General features: G+C 41.8%; 1 protein-coding gene across 1 annotated transcript in view; it reads right to left on the bottom strand.

The window, feature by feature from the left end:
- The window catches only part of GRID2 (glutamate ionotropic receptor delta type subunit 2), a 2,297,645-nt gene that overhangs the window by 209,813 nt on the left and 2,068,981 nt on the right, over positions 1-18,851 (bottom strand). The window contains exon 14 of the mRNA XM_069743575.1: positions 11,254-11,420. Within this exon, the coding sequence (XP_069599676.1) occupies positions 11,254-11,420 (167 nt within the window). The remainder of the gene's footprint in view (positions 1-11,253; positions 11,421-18,851) is intronic.

Raw genomic sequence — 18,851 nt, 5'->3', positions numbered from 1 at the left:
TTTCTTTGCCTGTGTGGATTGGATATGTTGTTACCAATATCAAGTGGGAATTTCATGTCAATAGCACCATTAGAGATATATGTATTTAGAAAATTGGTAACATGTTTAATTCATATTTTAACTGCTGTACTTTTGTAGGCTGCAGCTATAACTTGTCATAAAATAGAGAAAAAGGCATTTTTCTGTAATAATATATTTTACAATTTCTTTCCTCACTTGTACAACATGCTGTGTGGTCTTTGAATTGGGTTATTGACAGCATATATTCATAGTTGACACATGTTAATTTAAAGTGTCAGCAAAATTTTATTGTAGTCTGCATACACAGCATTTTTTTTTTTCATTTTCTTTTAAGGTCTGTGGTTTTTTCCTGTCCTTTTTCTGATTTTATTATAGGACTTAAAGGCCTGTTGCACAGCATTCATATTTACAGTGGAAACTAGAGTTGAGCAAAAAGACGCAGAACCATCATTTATTTATTATATGCATTGCTAATAAAGCACCATCATTCTTCACAGAATTTTACAAATATTATCATCGCTGTCTATATTGGCTCACAATCTAAATTCTCTATCAGTATGTCTTTGGAGTGTGGGAGAAAAGTCAGGCAAACACAGGAGAACATACAAACTCCTTGCAGATATTGTCCTTGGTGGGATTTGATCCACGGCCTGGAATCCACATGCATTCTGGCTGGAAGACATTGCAAACTTTGCAGCCCAGAAATTAACTGCGATCATCCTGTGCTCATTTCATAATTACCGTATATACTCGAGTATAAGCCGACCCGAGTATAAGCCGACCCCCCTAATTTTGCCACAAAAAACTGGGAAAACTTATTGACTCGAGTATAAGCCTAGGGTGGAAATGCAGCATTTACCGGTGAATTTAAAAAATAAAAATAGATCATTATTTCCCCATAGCTGTGCCATATAGTGCTCTACACCGTTCATTATTTCCCCATAGCTGTGCCCCAAATAGTGCTCTGCACCGTTCATTGTGCCCCATTGCTGTGCCATATACAGTGCTCTGCACCGTTCATTGTGCCCCATTGCTGTGCCATATACAGTGCTCTGCACCGTTCATTGTGCCCCATTGCTGTGCCATATACGGTGCTCTGCACCGTTCATTGTGCCCCATTGCTGTGCCATATACGGTGCTTTGCACCGTTCATTGTGCCCCATTGCTGTGCCATATACGGTGCTCTGCACCGTTCATTGTGCCCCATATCTGTGCCCATATACGGTGCTCTGCACCGTTCATTGTGCCCCATTGCTGTGCCATATACGGTGCTTTGCACCGTTCATTGTGCCCCATTGCTGTGCCATATACGGTGCTCTGCACCGTTCATTGTGCCCCATATCTGTGCCCATATACGGTGCTCTGCACCGTTCATTGTGCCCCATTGCTGTGCCATATACGGTGCTTTGCACCGTTCATTGTGCCCCATTGCTGTGCCATATACGGTGCTCTGCACCGTTCATTGTGCCCCATAGAAATCTCTGCCGCCGCTGCTGCAATAAAAAAAAAAACCACATACTCACCTCCCTTGATTGCAGCTCCCGGCGTCTCGTTCCGGCGCCTCCATCTTCCCGGCGTCTCTGCTCTGACTGATCAGGCAGAGGGCGCCGCGCACACTGTATGCGTCATCGCGCCCTCTGCCTGAACAGTCAGAGCGCAGACGCCGGGAAGATGGAGGCGCCGGCCGGGAAGATGGAGCGGCGCCCGGCGGCTGGAACGAGGACAGGTGAATATGCTATACTTACCTAGTCCTGGCGATCCTCGCGCTGTCCCTCTGCCTGGTCTTCGGTGCCGCAGCTCTTCCTGTCAGCGGTCACCGGCACCGCTGATTAGAGGAATGAATAGGCGGCTCCGCCCCTATGGGAGGTGGAGCCGCTTATTCATATCTCTAATGAGCGGTCCCACGTGACCGCTGAAGAGGGGAAGAAGCTGCAGCACAGAAGCCCGTGGGACGGCAGGGACAGCGCGAGGATCGCTGGGACTAGGTAAGTATACCTCAGCGCCCTCACCCCCTCACCCGCCGACCCTGCCACCCACATTGACTCGAGTATAAGCCAAGAGGGGCACTTTCAGCCCAAAAATTTGGGCTGAAAATCTCGGCTTATACTCGAGTATATACGGTACTAAGGATGTTACCTCTCTTGAAACAAGTAAAGCAATCACAAAAGGATGCCAGCATTCCAGTGCTGGGCTTGGGGAAGTTTGCACTGCCATTGTCCACTTGCCATGGAATACCAATATTGACCAGAGTCCTGAAAATCTTCCTCAACTCTAATGATAAGAATCTGTGTACAAATGTCTTCTGACGTGGACACTCTTCTACAATGAGTAAAATATCTCATTGCTTAACAAACAGCTACAAAAATTACCCAGATTACTGTATCATATGTTTTCAATAACTGTATCATACATTTCTCCAAAAACAAAATTCAGACTGCAGGTTTCAAACTTTGCAATTTGTGATACCTGTATTTGACATGCAGATTGTTTTCTGTGATTACATCAAATGTTTAGTTCAGTGACGTAGGCACCTTACTGTAACAATTATAGTGGTACACTCAGGAATCTCTTGGCTTGAGACTAATAAGGCAACAGAACCAGGGTTCAGTGTAAAGTCTGTATTAACCCCTTAGTGACGGAGCCAAATTTTTGAAATCTGACCAGTGTCAATTTATGTGGTAATAACTCTGCAATGCTTCAAGAAATCCCAGTGATTTTGAGACTGTTTTTTTCGTGACATATTATACTTTATGATAATGGTAAATTTATGTCAATATGTTTTGTGTTTATTTATAAAAAATATCAAAAATTTGAGAAAAATTTTAAAAAATTTGCAATTTTCAAAATTTGAATGATTATCCCTGTAATCCAGATAGTCATACCACAGCAAAACATTAATAAATAACATTTCCCACATGTCAGCTTTACATCAGCATCATTTGTATAATGTTATTTTATTTTTTTAGCATTTTAGGAGGTTTAAAATTGTAGCAGCAATTTTTCATTTTTTCAAGGAAATTTACTAAATTTATTATTTTAGGGACTTATCCTTGTTTGAAGTGACTTTAGGGGTCTCATATATTGGGAAACCCCCAAACATGATACCATTTTAAAAACAACACCCCCTGACATATCAAAAACTGCTGTCAGGTAGTTTATTAACCCTTCAGGTGCTTTATAGGAATTAAAGCAAAGTGGTATGACAGGAATGAAAATGTGTATTTTTACCACCTAAATGCCTCTAACTTCTGCACAGATTACTGTAGCCGGCAGACTCTAAGGCCGCTATTTGGTCATGAATTGCCACGGCAAACATAAGGATCACAAAATCATGATCTGAGGGCACCAATTTGGATAAAGAGAAAGCCCCCACACTCTGCTAACCATATATAATGATGTAGTCACTATTTACAGCAGCATCTAAGGGGTTAAACAGATTTGGACGGTGCAAACACTGATCGTGGCTGATGCAGAAAGTTGTCAGCTATAGTGGACAGCCGACAGCTGCCGGATTGTCACCTGTATGGGGAGGTTATTCTCTTATATGTAAGGTCAGTTAAAAGGCGTATTGGCGGTCAAACGTAGGTGCAGAGTGTAACAGTTCAGGCAACCACAGCCAACAGGGTGATATCAGAAGTAGTTCGTATGCAGCACTACTGTAAGCAAAGTTTGTATTTATGCGAAAAAACGTGGGTGCAGCACGTGAGCAACAATTCAAGTAAACTGAGCAAAAAGGATGATATTAGAAGAAGTCCATGCAGCATTGCTGCAAGCAAAGTCTCATGGGCACACACTGGAGTATGCTGATCAGAAGATGGAGCGACCCCAGACACAGGGCCACGAGTTCTCGGTACCAGGCCTCTCTGGTTCAGTTCTGAGGCTGTCACGGTGGCTAGAGACGGTCCGCGACCCTGCTAAGGGGCGTCCAATAAAGGTGGTGCAGTCTGTCAGGGGTTCGTGACGCCACCTGTGGTGTTCGGTCAGGTTGACCGACGCTGCTGTGTGGTCCGCTGGGGTGATGGAATGGCAGCTGGATGGTATACCTTCCCACAGGTGAAGTATGTCCCCAGGGCTTCCCAGTAAGGTGGATGGTGATGGTGTGAGGTGCAGACAATAACGAGGACACAAGTTTGCAGTCTCTTTACCTCTTTACTGTAGACTTCAGGATCCTCAATCCAGAGCACGTTTAACAGGGCTATAAGAGACCGGCCGGTCCGATGGGCACTTCCAGAATTTCCTTCGCAGATGGAAATCGTTGCCTACCACTAGCGCCTGTGTGTTGTAGTCCTACCCTGCTGAGCATTCGGAATAGTCCTCACAACTGCTGTTCTCGTTCGTCGTTCTCTACAGCTCTCTCTCTCTTTAGTTCCAGATGTTGCTAGTTTCTCGTCCCCCAGTATGTTTTGGCTAGGACGCACCCGTATGACGGGAAGGCCTGGAGGTCTTCCGGGACCCTAGAGACGCCCCTCTCCCACTGTTGCCCCCTATGTCTTCTTAGGAAATTTAAGGTAGACAGCCAACCTATAATTAACTGTCCTGCGGAGTTCAAAGTAAGGCCTAGAGTCAGTTACTCCCGCGGTGTTCCGGCCACCGGCTACGCACCTCAGTAGGATGTTGCCTCGGTCTCACGGCACGACTCCTACTGGTACTCCTTTGTGCTTGATCTCGTTTACACTGTTCCACCATATCCTTCCCTTCGTGTCTCTTTCTTAGGATACCGCCGCAAGGTAGTGCAGGTGCGGTTCCGTTATGTTCTCTTCTGTTCGCTAGGCACCTGCCAGGTTCCCACACCTGACAGGGACCCCCCTGTGTCTTCTCCCTGCAACACCCCCTGCCACGGGATGTTGCCTGAATCCAACCCAGTCAGCTTCTGACTAACTTCCTCCCCAACCCATAGTTTTACCAGTGTGAGGAGTGGCCCAATAAATAAAGCATTTTGCTCCCCCTAGTGGCCGGAATGTGAAGTGTAATGTGTTCTGGTGATACCTGGTCAGGAGAATTCCTTCAGTGCCATCAGACGTACCATCACTCCCCTTAGTGGCAGAGTGTCATACTGCAATGACCAGATCTCTGGGGCGCTGCACTCCCCCCCGGTTAAATCCAGTACTCCTGGACTGGGAAGAAGAACAACAATACATAGCAGCAAAAGACATACAAAATTTTGAAATGCTAAAACAAGTAAATAGAACAATGCTTCCCTTTATGGGAGGTGAGGACACTTGAATGTTACAAACAAAATTAAATTTTTTAAAATAACATGTTGACTATAAATAACTCTCAGTACCCAGCCGGGTATTCTACCAAGTGCAAACTTTGAACAATAATTTAACCTTTTCCTTTAAGGGCGTATAAGCTGAACCCACTAAAGGCCTACTATAAAATACTATATAAATAACTCAACTTTTCTTTCCGTTCTAACTTCCCCAATGCAGGACCTCCTAGCTCCTTGGCTGGGCCTACTGCCATTGTGCCGACCATCTTTCTACAGTTCTCAGGAGGACTCTCTCTCTAACCCCTATGGATTCACTTTAAAGCTATCCTGTCCTCAGTCTCTATCAACATTATCAAACTTTCTAAATTTCAACATTATTAACGTTTCAACTTTTATTAAAGCAATCATGTAAACATTCCCTTTAAGAGGGACCCAAGTCTCTAGGTGGAAAATGAAATGCTAGGTGAAATCCCAAGAAACAATGAAAACCCTATATTAAGGGTCACCAATCTAACCCAAGAAGAGGTGCGAAACCGGCTAAATAAGATTAAAATAGATAAATCTCCGGGTCCGGATGGCATACACCCACGAGTACTAAGAGAACTAAGTAATGTAATAGATAAACCATTATTTCTTATTTTTAGGGACTCTATAGCGACAGGGTCTGTTCCGCAGGATTGGCGCATAGCAAATGTGGTGCCAATATTCAAAAAGGGCTCTAAAAGTGAACCTGGAAATTATAGGCCAGTAAGTCTAACCTCTATTGTTGGTAAAATATTTGAAGGGTTTCTGAGGGATGTTATTCTGGATTATCTCAATGAGAATAACTGTTTAACTCCATATCAGCATGGGTTTATGAGAAATCGCTCCTGTCAAACCAATCTAATCAGTTTTTATGAAGAGGTAAGCTATAGGCTGGACCACGGTGAGTCATTGGACGTGGTATATCTCGATTTTTCCAAAGCGTTTGATACCGTGCCGCACAAGAGGTTGGTACACAAAATGAGAATGCTTGGTCTGGGGGAAAATGTGTGTAAATGGGTTAGTAACTGGCTTAGTGATAGAAAGCAGAGGGTGGTTATAAATGGTATAGTCTCTAACTGGGTCGCTGTGACCAGTGGGGTACCGCAGGGGTCAGTATTGGGACCTGTTCTCTTCAACATATTCATTAATGATCTGGTAAAAGGTTTACACAGTAAAATATCGATATTTGCAGATGATACAAAACTATGTAAAGCAGTTAATACAAGAGAAGATAGTATTCTGCTACAGATGGATCTGGATAAGTTGGAAACTTGGGCTGAAAGGTGGCAGATGAGGTTTAACAATGATAAATGTAAGGTTATACACATGGGAAGAGGGAATCAATATCACCATTACACACTGAACGGGAAACCACTGGGTAAATCTGACAGGGAGAAGGACTTGGGGATCCTAGTTAATGATAAACTTACCTGGAGCAGCCAGTGCCAGGCAGCAGCTGCCAAGGCAAACAGGATCATGGGGTGCATTAAAAGAGGTCTGGATACACATGATGAGAGCATTATACTGCCTCTGTACAAATCCCTAGTTAGACCGCACATGGAGTACTGTGTCCAGTTTTGGGCACCGGTGCTCAGGAAGGATATAATGGAACTAGAGAGAGTACAAAGGAGGGCAACAAAATTAATAAAGGGGATGGGAGAACTACAATACCCAGATAGATTAGCGAAATTAGGATTATTTAGTCTAGAAAAAAGACGACTGAGGGGCGATCTAATAACCATGTATAAGTATATAAGGGGACAATACAAATATCTCGCTGAGGATCTGTTTATACCAAGGAAGGTGACGGGCACAAGGGGGCATTCTTTGCGTCTGGAGGAGAGAAGGTTTTTCCACCAACATAGAAGAGGATTCTTTACTGTTAGGGCAGTGAGAATCTGGAATTGCTTGCCTGAGGAGGTGGTGATGGCGAACTCAGTCGAGGGGTTCAAGAGAGGCCTGGATGTCTTCCTGGAGCAGAACAATATTGTATCATACAATTATTAGGTTCTGTAGAAGGACGTAGATCTGGGTATTTATTATGATGGAATATAGGCTGAACTGGATGGACAAATGTCTTTTTTCGGCCTTACTAACTATGTTACTATGTTACTATTCTTTCTCTGTCTGCAAGTCCACTGAAAGCAAGACCTTCTGCGTCATGTCCAGAAGCATTATCTTCGCAAAGTCTTCTTTCGCTTGTAAAACCAGTAGGGAGCACCTTTAAGAAGGTGCAAACTATATACAAAAACAGTTTTGAATCATTCACCGTCCATGATCCGGCAGTCTTTGAAAACAATAGTGAACAAACAAAAAGAAGAGGGATCCCGGGTAAACAAAGGGACCCCTTTTAGGAATAACCCTGGATGGGTTTTAAGCAGCAAACAGGAAACAGTTAACTATGTACATATTCGGGTCTTCGAGGCTTTGTTCTATAGTAGGTTGCAAGGCATCAGTCGGTAGCGAACACTTCCCGGCCGTGGAAGCTCTTGTTCCGTGTTCTCGCCTGATGCAGTGTCAGTATCATGAGTTCGTCTCTCAGGTGCGGCCAGGTCACCCGTTGTCTGGATCCGAATGTCAGCTTTGGCTGCAGGTTCAGTAGCGGCGATAATGCACACTGTGGTGACAGGGGTGGAATTCGTCAAATCAGGGTTAGTCGTAGTCAGGGCAGCAGGTGGCACCGTTACCAGCTTGCATCGGTAGACGTTTCGAGCGCACCACCCTTGCGCACTCCGATGGTGGGTGTACGTCACCTGGTCCCCTCTGTATAGCAGCCGATAGGGTTGAGCGACTTTTACTTTTATAGGATCGGGTTTCACGAAACCCGACTTTTTCAAAAGTTGGGTCGAGTGAAATCGGCCGATCCTATAAAAAAGTCGGGGTCGGGGTCGGCCGAAACTCGAAACCCAATGCAGTGCATTGGGTTTCCAATGGTTCCCAGGGTCTGAAGGAGAGGAAACTCTCCTTCAGGTCCTGTGATCCATATTTAAGTGTAAAATAAAGAATTCAAATAAAAAATATCGCTATACTCACCCTCTGACGCGCCCTGGTACTAACTGGGAACCTTCCTTCCTTCAAATCAGTGCTTGCAGGACCTTGCGGTGATGTCGCGGTGACGTCGCGGCTTGTGATTGGTCGCGCGGCCGCCCATGTTACCACTCGCGCGACCAATCACAAGCCGCGACGTCACCGCGACGTCACGCAAGGTCCTGCAAGCGCTGATTCTTAGGAAGGAAGGCTGCCGGAAAGAAGCAGGGAGCGTCTGAGGGTGAGTATATACCTAATAGGAAAGAACGCAGTATATACCTAATAGGAATATACTCACCCTCGGACGCGCCCTGCTTCTTTCCGGCAGCCTTCCTTCCTAAGAATCAGCGCTTGCAGGACCTTGCGTGACATCGCGGTGATGTCGCGGCTTGTGATTCGTCGCACGAGCGGTCACATGAGCGGCCGCGTGACCAATCACAAGCCGCGACGTCACCACGACATCACCGCAAGGTCCTGCAAGCGCTGATTCGAAGGAAGGAAGGTTCCCGGTTAGTACCAGGGCGCGTCAGAGGGTAAGTATAGCGATATTTTTAATTTTAATTCTTTATTTTACACTTAAATATGGATTCCGATACCGATTTCCGATATTTCAAACATATTGGAACTCGGGATCGGAATTCCGATACCAGATTCAGAAGATCGCCGACTTCATGGCCGACCCCACACAGGGGTCGGGTCGGGTTTCATGAAACCCGACTTTGCCAAAAGTCGGCGACTTCTGAAAGTAGCCGACCCATTTCGCTCAACCCTAGCAGCCGATCATCACATCTATCGTGGCGCGGGGTCTTTACATTGTAGCTAGTAAAGAAGAATTCCGTCGGTTGCCCCGGTTCCTGTATGTAGCCCCAACACCGCTTCGGGTTAAAGGCTAGCACAGTTCCCCACTTTACCAGACTTCCTTTACTCCCAGATCTCTGGGACACTGCAAAGACACCGTTCACAACAGGGCAGGCAATCTCAGAATAAGAGTCCCGGACACAATGCAGAGCTGTGAGTCCAGAACAGTCAAATATACTTGCTCTGAATACCAACAAGATTAGCTGAAGTGGGCCGAGCTTACGTGTCCTAAGCAGGCAGGCTGAAGCAGATGCCGAGAAATGCAGACACACAGCTTTTAGTACGAGCACCACTGCAGCTGGGAAGGTTTGCTGGAAAGGCTGAGCCAGATTCTCTGGAGAGGACCAGTCTCTTGCAACACAAAGCCAAGAATTCAAGCAGAATACACAAGCATGGACTGGGAGGGTAACCGGGGTTATAAAGACAGGGAAGGCCGATCACATGAGGAAGAAGCGAGGCAGCACAAGCCATCTAGGAAAAGGGCAATAAAGCACCACAGATGAAACAGGGAAGCCAGAGTCCTCCTGACACTTACAGTGTCATATACTACTTACAGATAATTTACATAGTCTTTGACTTAGTAGTTTAGAAATTGGAGCTTACTCTATACTCTGGAAATGCATCCACTCATATTGATTACTAGTCTTTTTTTTTCATTTTTAAATGAGATGAGATGAACATATGGAGGCATTTATCTGCCTAGAAAGGGTGGAAAAGATATTGAGACTCCATTAATATTAGAAGGGTTATCTTGAAATAAAAATAACACTTTAAACAGTGGTCAGCCTTCCCAGTAGTTCCTGGCCTGTCAGAGTCATCCAGGAAGTCAAGTTATATCTTTAAAGAGAATCTTGACAACTGCAGATGTTAAGGTTAGCACCAATGACCCCCTGATAATAAAGTGTGTAAAAATGGGATACACAAGAGAATAGCAAGGCATAAAATACACTGTTAAGCATCAATGCTTGTCTTTCACTCCAAACAAAACTTAGATGAAAATCTCAAATTTGTTCATGCCAACCATTCAAACACAGTGGTGGCAGAGTGATGACGTCGGATTAGGTCACTGCTTCTGGACTCGAGAAATTATGTAGGGATTTCAGTATAATACTAATGATGTGCAAAGCCGACAAATCGAAACCTGAATTAGTCAGATGTCTTGGCTTAACATAATCTCCTTAAAGATAACCTATCATATAAATGACATTTATGAAGTGTTTTGTGCCAGTTTTATAGTGTAAAAATATCAACCTAATTGTAATAGCCGAATTTGAATAAATTGACATCTACTTCTAAAAAGTGGACAGGATTAAAGGTAACCTGTCATCAGGTTTTCTGAAAATAAAATACGTCCACCACCTTTAATGCCTCTTTTACAGTATTCTAGCAAGCTATAAGTGCCCAGCCATCTCTACATAGCCCCAAAATACGTGTAATGGTTCTATATTGCTTTCATCGTTGTTTTTTCATTTGGCTGAGAACATTGCAATTATGTAGCTAAGGTGTAAACCTGCTACATGTTTTGTTACGTTAAATGAATGAAGACTTTGGAAAGCGGAATGCATTTTTTTACATTAGCAGTTTCCTTGGCAACCACTCATCCATGTTTATCATGGAAAAAGTACATTGTGTTAATCACTGAATGCGGATGTTATAATTCCTGGATTTGGATCCCCATTTTGTAGTTAGAATTCTTCTATCTGTAACAATTGAATACTTTTCAGTAGAATAATCTTATATAAGTATTTCTGCTGGTTCCCTTCGACAAGAGTGTCATAAAATTTCACACATTTCTAGAGAGCAATATGAAACTTTTAATTGGACTATACCCTCGACAACTCACCAGCCTGCGAGCTTATAAAAGTGCAAATATACCATGAGAAGCAGAAAAAGCATATAGTGAAAAAATATTGCGCCATTACTCATTGCTATATTACCTAATAAAAAAAACTTAAAACAACAATGAGATGTCAGTTGTGAATTATTACCTGCCCTAGGTTAAACTTCAACATCTATGTATTCTTTTGGAGATGTGTAAGAAAAATAAGAGGAGTTATCCTTTCATTTTCTTAAACATCTATTTTTTTTTTAAAGAAATAATACAAACTTACCTTTGTGAGAAAATATCCCTATATGGGCTGCCATGCTGTAATGCTATGCCATAGCCTCGGTCAGCTATTGTGTTTGCCACTGTGTAAAAGGAACAGTCTTGATCGTTTATAGCCACATACTCTAGAACTGCTGCATCCCATACAAAAGCATAATTTCCATGTTGCACCTGGTAAAAAATAAAAAGAACAATTTAAAATACAAGCAATATGTTTATTTAATAGTAAAATATTGTTAATAGAGTTTTTACATTTCTAAAGGTGCTTTCCACATTCAGATTTTTGCCTTCCATTGTCCAAAGCTGGGAAAAATAGTAAAATCAGATGGCACTTTCCTAGGGTACAAGGGCACAATGCTGGTTTCTCAATTAACACCAAAAGACAAAAAAAAGTATAATTTGCCAAAGAAAACTAGTTTATCAATTAACATCATTGCTCTATGTATTGTCTGCAGCAGTGACATGATGTTACCACAGCTACCCTTAAGTAGACGGCATGAGCCTCGAAATGCAGAATTTAGATGCGGCGATGATGTGTTCTGAGGTTGTGATGTCACCACTGCAGCCATCAGACAAAGACAGGAGCAGCGACTCAATGAAAGCAATAGGCCCAGGGAGAGCGAGTATCATCAGATTCTATTATTTTTACACAGTAGAGAGAAGAAATGTGAATGTTCAAATCCCATTTAAATACTATTTTGAGGATATAACAATATTGTTCAGCTAAAGAAGCATTCTTGTCCAGTCCAAAGTCCAAAAGGAATCCATATTGTAGCTAACTTATAATGGGAAAACAAACAATGACTCATTTGAGGCACATATTGCGTTCTTAAAGCGATTATGTCCTATACAAGATATGTCCTTGATACAAGTAATAAATGTATGACTGGTGTGGTTAAGGCTGCCGAGAAAATCAACATCACAAGAACTGTGGTCTCAAATTTCCATTTGTCGTTAAAGTAATACTGAACATGTGTGACCAGTACCACTATTTCATTAGAGGGGTATTCACATTCATATTTCTGTAGCACAGCCTATACTTTACTGCTACCGCTTTGACCAAGCCACCATTCTACAGCCTATACAGACCTCCAGCATGTACACTTCTGAGATCCTGAGAGCCTCGATAAGACATTAAAAAGAAAAAGATCACTGATGAAACTCATCGAAATCATTGCAGGGTTGACCCCTTCACCACCTTGGGTTTTTCCGTTTTTGAGTTTCCGTTTTTTGCTGCCGTTCTTCCCAGAGCCATAACCTCTTTGTTTTTCCATCAATGTGGCCATGTGAGGGCATATTTTTTGCTGAACGAGTTGTATTTTTGAACGACACCATTGGTTTTGCCATATAATGTACTGGAAAATGGGAAAAAATACAAAGTGCAGTGAAATTGCAAAAAAAAACTGCAATTCCACAATGGTGTTTTTTTTACCATGTTTTCTAAATGCTTAAACTGACATGACATTATGATTCTCCAGGTCATTATCAGTTCCTACATACCAAATATGTATAGGTTTTATTTTATTTAAGTGGTGAAAAAAATCCAATGTTCTAAAAAAAAAAAAAAAAGTCACAATTTTCAGGGACCCGTATCATCTCAATTTTTCATGATCCGCGGCTGGGTGGGGGCTTATTTTTTGAGTGCCAAACTGACGTTTTTATTTATACCATTTTGATGTAGATACAAATGTTTGATAACCCGTTATTGCATTTTAATCTACTTTATTCTTGCTTCAATAGTCTCCATGGGAGACTAAAAGCTGCGATCATCCGATCGCTTCTGCTACACACAGCATGGCCAACCTATCGGTGACAAAAGAAAAAATATGTAACCTAGGGAGAATAATAAGTTGTGTAACATGTAATCCCTTAAAACGTAAATTTATTAATATATGTTAAAAATACCATTTCCCAGTGAGACAAAGAAATACAAAATCAAAATATGCACCTATCCTATCAGATATCCCTACACTTCACTACTCTCCCTACCTACCAGTGGAGGTTGGCACCCTAATAGATCGATTTGGCACCCCCACTCAACGGCGGCTGACCCCAACTTGCCCTATTAAGTGTCTAGCAAGCTACAGGTGGGAAAACAATAAGCTGTAGAAAGAGATGAAGGAAGGTCTGAAGAATACGCTAAGGTGCACAAAAAAAGAACAAAAGTAAATAAATACCCCCAAAAGCTGTATAGCATAGTGTAACAAAACTTCTTATGTGTGCTGCATACAAGCAAAACACTATCACATAAGAGCTAAGCCCATAGTATACTGGCTAAGCACACACAACTAGAATGCACAGATACAGCCAGCACTACAAGGGGTCACAAGTACCAGCGTAATAGAAAAAATAACCGGGGTAGGTAAAATAACCTTAGAATAACCAGGTTCAATGTATGTCAATCAGACTGTTAAAGACAGACCTTCTTGATAACAGCCTCACTGGTGCCAGGGTAAATAATGGGTGATGTGACATAACATCCATATAAATCCAACATGAAGGACAGTATAATCGTCACAAAGCACACTAAAAAAATCTATTCCTTCCCTGAACACCCGGCTGAAGACAGATCAGCGTTACAACCATATACAGTCTCAGCATATTAATGCATATGATATACAAGACAACCAGAGGAGGACATTAGCCCAAATCAACTTAGCTGCCAGGTAATCGCCCCGATGCGTTTCCCCGTAAAGACGGTTCCTCAGGAGGCAGGGGATATCAGAACCAGAGAAACACAGATGCAGGCGCCATGATGCTTGGACAAGCCGCTATGCTATACAGCTTTTGGGGGTATTTATTTACTTTTGTTCTTTTTTTGTGCACCTTAGCGTATTCTTCAGACCTTCCTTCATCTCTTTCTACAGCTTATTGTTTTCCCACCTGTAGCTTGCTAGACACTTAATAGGGCAAGTTGGGGTCAGCCACCGTTGAGTGGGGGCGCCAAATCGATCTATTAGGGTGCCAACCTCCACTGGTAGGTAGGGAGAGTAGTGAAGTGTAGGGATATCTGATAGGATAGGTGCATATTTTGATTTTGTATTTCTTTGTCTCACTGGGAAATGGTATTTTTAATATATATTAATAAATTTACGTTTTAAGGGATTACATGTTACACAACCTATCGGTGACCCATGGTCATATGACACGGGCGCCGATGGTTGAGATTAGTGACATGCTTCTGACATGAGCATGTTAAATGCCAATGTCTGAGATTGATATGTTTACAGCCGTGGGTGGATCGCGAATGAACCCACGGCTGGTAGGGGCACATGTCAGCTGATTTCATGTGCCGGAAAAGTTGCAGGCTCAGCACAGAAGCCCGCAGTAAATAGGGGGAGCCAACCTTAGAAGTAACTATACATCTAAGGGAGTAAAGGGATTAAATAGTGTGGTGGCACCGAATTTACTCTTAAATTGGCCAGACATATTTCCCAGTAGGTCAAGAGACATAATCCATTGTTGATATGAGCCTGAACGTTTATTCTTGATTTGATGTTTGTAAAATTGTTTTAAGACTGCTGTTTACCTATTATATCAGCTCCTACAGTTTATTGTGCCGCTATCCTTGGAGGACAGGGACGCAAGGTCATTGAGCAATCGAAGTTTGCTAACATATTGATTACCCATTGTACAAATCCATGCAGCTTGTGGAACTGCAAACATTGATGGATAAACTATGCAGATTGATTGAATACTTGATCAATGGGAGTTGACCTCATCCCACCCTCCCCCTGATCTGTGGATGATGGCCTGAAAGACAGATATGGGTTTAAAAAGGGATCTCTCTCCTTCTGCAGAGAGACTTTACAGGACAGCAGTCTGGCACCATGGCTCCAATTGGAGGAATACAGATTTAATCCAATGCCCAAACCTGAGCCCATGGAGATGTTTGGAGCACCCAGGTTGGGACTGTCAGCTTCCAAACCTTGTCATTACCTCCTCTCTGTGGGTGTCTGCCAAAAGTGGGAAGCCAATGGTGGGGGTAATCGGCCCTGGAAGTCCCGAAGTCGCAGCTGCTCTAATCATGGTGAGTCTGTGGTGAGACTCTGTAATTTGGGCAATCTTATGCACTTGCTGGGACTGTATTATATGTTATTTTCTTTTGGTCGTTCAATAAAGTATTGCCACACTGTTTTATCCTCACCCTGTGATGTCTGAATAGTAATATGCCCTCTGGGAAGGAGTGCAGGTGTCCAGTGGGATGAGCCCTAGTCCATGTGGTATTTCTTAGCTCAGCTGGGCTGAAGGAAGTGCAGTGAAAGGTGAACATTTAAAGCCAAAAATGGGAAAATGAGAAACACCTGGAGAGGAGCACTCCAATAAAGGAAAACAAAGATAATAGAAGCCAGCAGCAGTTGGACGGGGAAAAAAAGGCAATAGATCAGCAGAGAGAGGAACAGACTACGCAGCAACAGGTCACCAGATTCAATCCCCACCCAAGCTATGATAGCTTGATGCACATACAGGTTATATGGGTCCTCTTGATCAGTGGGTCTCTAAGCAGCTTGGCTCCTGGCAATCCTACATTTATATTCTATTGTGTGAATAGTTGATAGATGTTGTTTAAGGGATAACCCATTTAATGCTCGTATTCTAAATGTGTTCCTTTTAAATGTAGAAATCATGAATCACATGATTAATGTCAATAGGTCATTTGTGGTGGTTCCTACTAAAGGCCTCCTTACACATTAGGTTAAAGTTTACCAAAGTAGCTGATTTATGGGTATTGTTTGACCATTTAATTTCCATGGAGGGCCCCCCAATGTTTTATTCCAAAGAGATAACTGGCCACGATAGTTGTATGGTAGTGTTTTTTTCTCCCCTTTTTAATGACAATACACAATTGCTTGGCAGAGTTAAGTGTGGCTATAGGGGTGCAAAGCTGTGGTCAAATTTGTCCAGCTACTATCTAGGTTGTATGACTTACAGACAAGGAGCTACAAATCTATATACAAATATATATATATATATATATATATACATATATATATAAACATGATTTAATTTATTTAAACAAAATACACATATTTTTTACAGACTATCTAGTCAGATGCAACTAAAGCAACCTTCTTGTAGTCTGTAGCTTAGAAAAAACTCACAGCAGTAAGTAGTCAACCCTAGAAAAGATCTTTAACGTTCTTGTGCTGAAATAAATGTAAACTTTTTTCTAGCATTTGCAACTCAAGAAATAACATCCCCAGATTCAAAGGAATGGAAGCAAATTGAATATGTGAGTATCTGATTACACAGCAAAGCATGATGTGTTTAATTTTATATGAGAGACCAAGCTATTTCAGAAATTTCCTTCTGTAAGTGGAAATGGTAATAATTATTAAATATGTGTATAATTATAGCTTTTTCTTTGACTATTCCAAACAATAAGTAAATATTTGGATTGTATCGTAGAATAGATTACATAGATATCTGCCTAATAACTGGCCATCTGTTTCTGGATAAATGCCACAGTATTGTACTAAATAATAAATCACACCTTTAAATTGAATGCCCACTTTTTACCACAATTGAATTTTTATGTTTGCCTTCCTGATTAGATTAATTTCTTATTAAATATTCATTGTGATTGCAAAATGAAGTCCTATGGTGTATACTACGTGGACAGACTGGCTTTGATCCCAATGAACTCCTGAATGGCAAAATATGTGATGAGAACCTAAGAGTGTAGTTGAATTCTTCTTGAATTTTTCAAAAACCCATAATCTACTGAATTTCTATTTACTGAGCCATATTGAGACAGCAAATCTAATACTCACCTCACCACTCACCCCTCTGACCACTTCCACTGCTTGTTCTTTCCCGTATGATTTTCAGCACCTTTTCTTGCTGCTGTTGTGCGATGAAACCCTGGGCCTCATTATGCTAGGCCAAGGGTTCCTACCATGATAAGACTTCCTACCATGATTAGACCCAAGATGTATCTGCACTTGCATGTTTCAAGGTTGCACTGTTATGACATACTATGGAGGGACGTAATTGTCTAGTCGCAGTTAATAGTCTCGGCCTAGCATGAATAGGTATGGGGTTTCAGTGCATGTGGGTGAAAAAAGGAAACGCTGAGGACTGTACTATGGGACAGCAGAGGTGGCCAGAGTGGTGAGATGAATATTAGTTTTTTTTTTCTGCATCTCATTTTTATTAAGCTTTGGGGCCTCTCCAAAATAGATCATTGTAAGAGACATTCAATTTACGGAGAATAGATTCACTGCTTACAGAACTTCCAGGTAAAACGTCATCAGATTCCCTTATCTCTAAAAACAAATTAATATCCAACTGACTATATGAGATATACTATATTTGATTATATGCTATAACCATAGATATGTATTCATGAAATAACCATGCTATAGTTTTTATGTCTGGAAAATATTCATTTTTACTCATAAATGTGAACTTTATTACCATTCTGTGAGAATCTCTAAGAGGTCAGGTTCACCTAATGCCCTTATGTTTCACATTCTCTTAATGACTTTGTTTTCCCTGTTACCTACGTCCCCCATTTTCTTTCCTGCACACCACAGTACATGTATTGCTACTACCTTTTAGATTTTGTGATGGCAGTATGAAGTTAAAGGTATATATAAAGGGTGAGGAACTAATTGCACACTACTAATATATTAAATTTGAAAGAAGAAAAAAGACATAGAAGTATAAAAAAGTATAACTGGTAAAGAATTTACACTTTTCCAGGTGTCTAAGACAATGGGGTGGAGCTTAGTACATGTTGCATATGCAAACATGTAAGCAATATTGGACTAGGGTAACTGTCAACGGCTCTACAGTGACAATGGTTTTGGGCGCTTGATGTTCAGCTACATGCAATATTACTTGTAGGGTTAAGCTGACCAGGTAAAATTTGAATTAGTCAGTGATGAGCTGATGAGCAAAATGTAACAATTTTTTGAACTTTAGACTTTTTGGCTCCATATCTCACCATCCACTACTGCTTCAAACGTGAGACTATTATCATTGCATAGACAATTATCTTGGATATCTCATACATAAATTTGACTATTTAGCATATGATTAGTTATGCAGATTCTTGTCATGTCACTGCATTGTTAGACGAGCACTGCAGCTCAAAAGTCTCCTCATCTCTGCATGCTTAACATGTCACTCTCCGCAAGGAGAAATGCTACCCCTTGGCTCCTAAAAATCTAAATGTTTATTTTTATTATTTTGGTAGTATTTTGTTTTATTTTTGTTTTGCTTTCACCCCTGCCTGAATCCTTCTGGGCATGCTCTTGATCAGATTCAAGTGTGTCTCACTGAAATCTGATTCCAGGTCTTTTCTACACCTTCCCAAAGTTGGTGCACACTGTTGAACTCAGTTCGGTATGTATATAGCTTTTTCTTTAACTCTACCCACAATTGCTCGAATGGGTGGAGGTCTGGGGCCTTTGGGGGACAATCCAGCACTTCTACTTCATTGTCATTGAATCATTCCTTGGATAATCTCCACATATGCTTCTGGTCATTGTCTTGCTGGACCACTATGTCATTTCCATAGTACTCGAGTGTACAAAGTAACTTGTCTTGTAGGATATTCACCTATAACTCAGCATCGAGACCACAATCAATCCT

The sequence above is a fragment of the Ranitomeya imitator genome, chromosome 1 (assembly GCF_032444005.1).
Source record: "Ranitomeya imitator isolate aRanImi1 chromosome 1, aRanImi1.pri, whole genome shotgun sequence".
NCBI classification, from domain to species: Eukaryota; Metazoa; Chordata; class Amphibia; order Anura; family Dendrobatidae; genus Ranitomeya; species Ranitomeya imitator.
The sequence above is the reverse complement of the archived record's forward strand: the minus strand, read 5'-3'. Positions and strand labels throughout refer to the sequence as shown.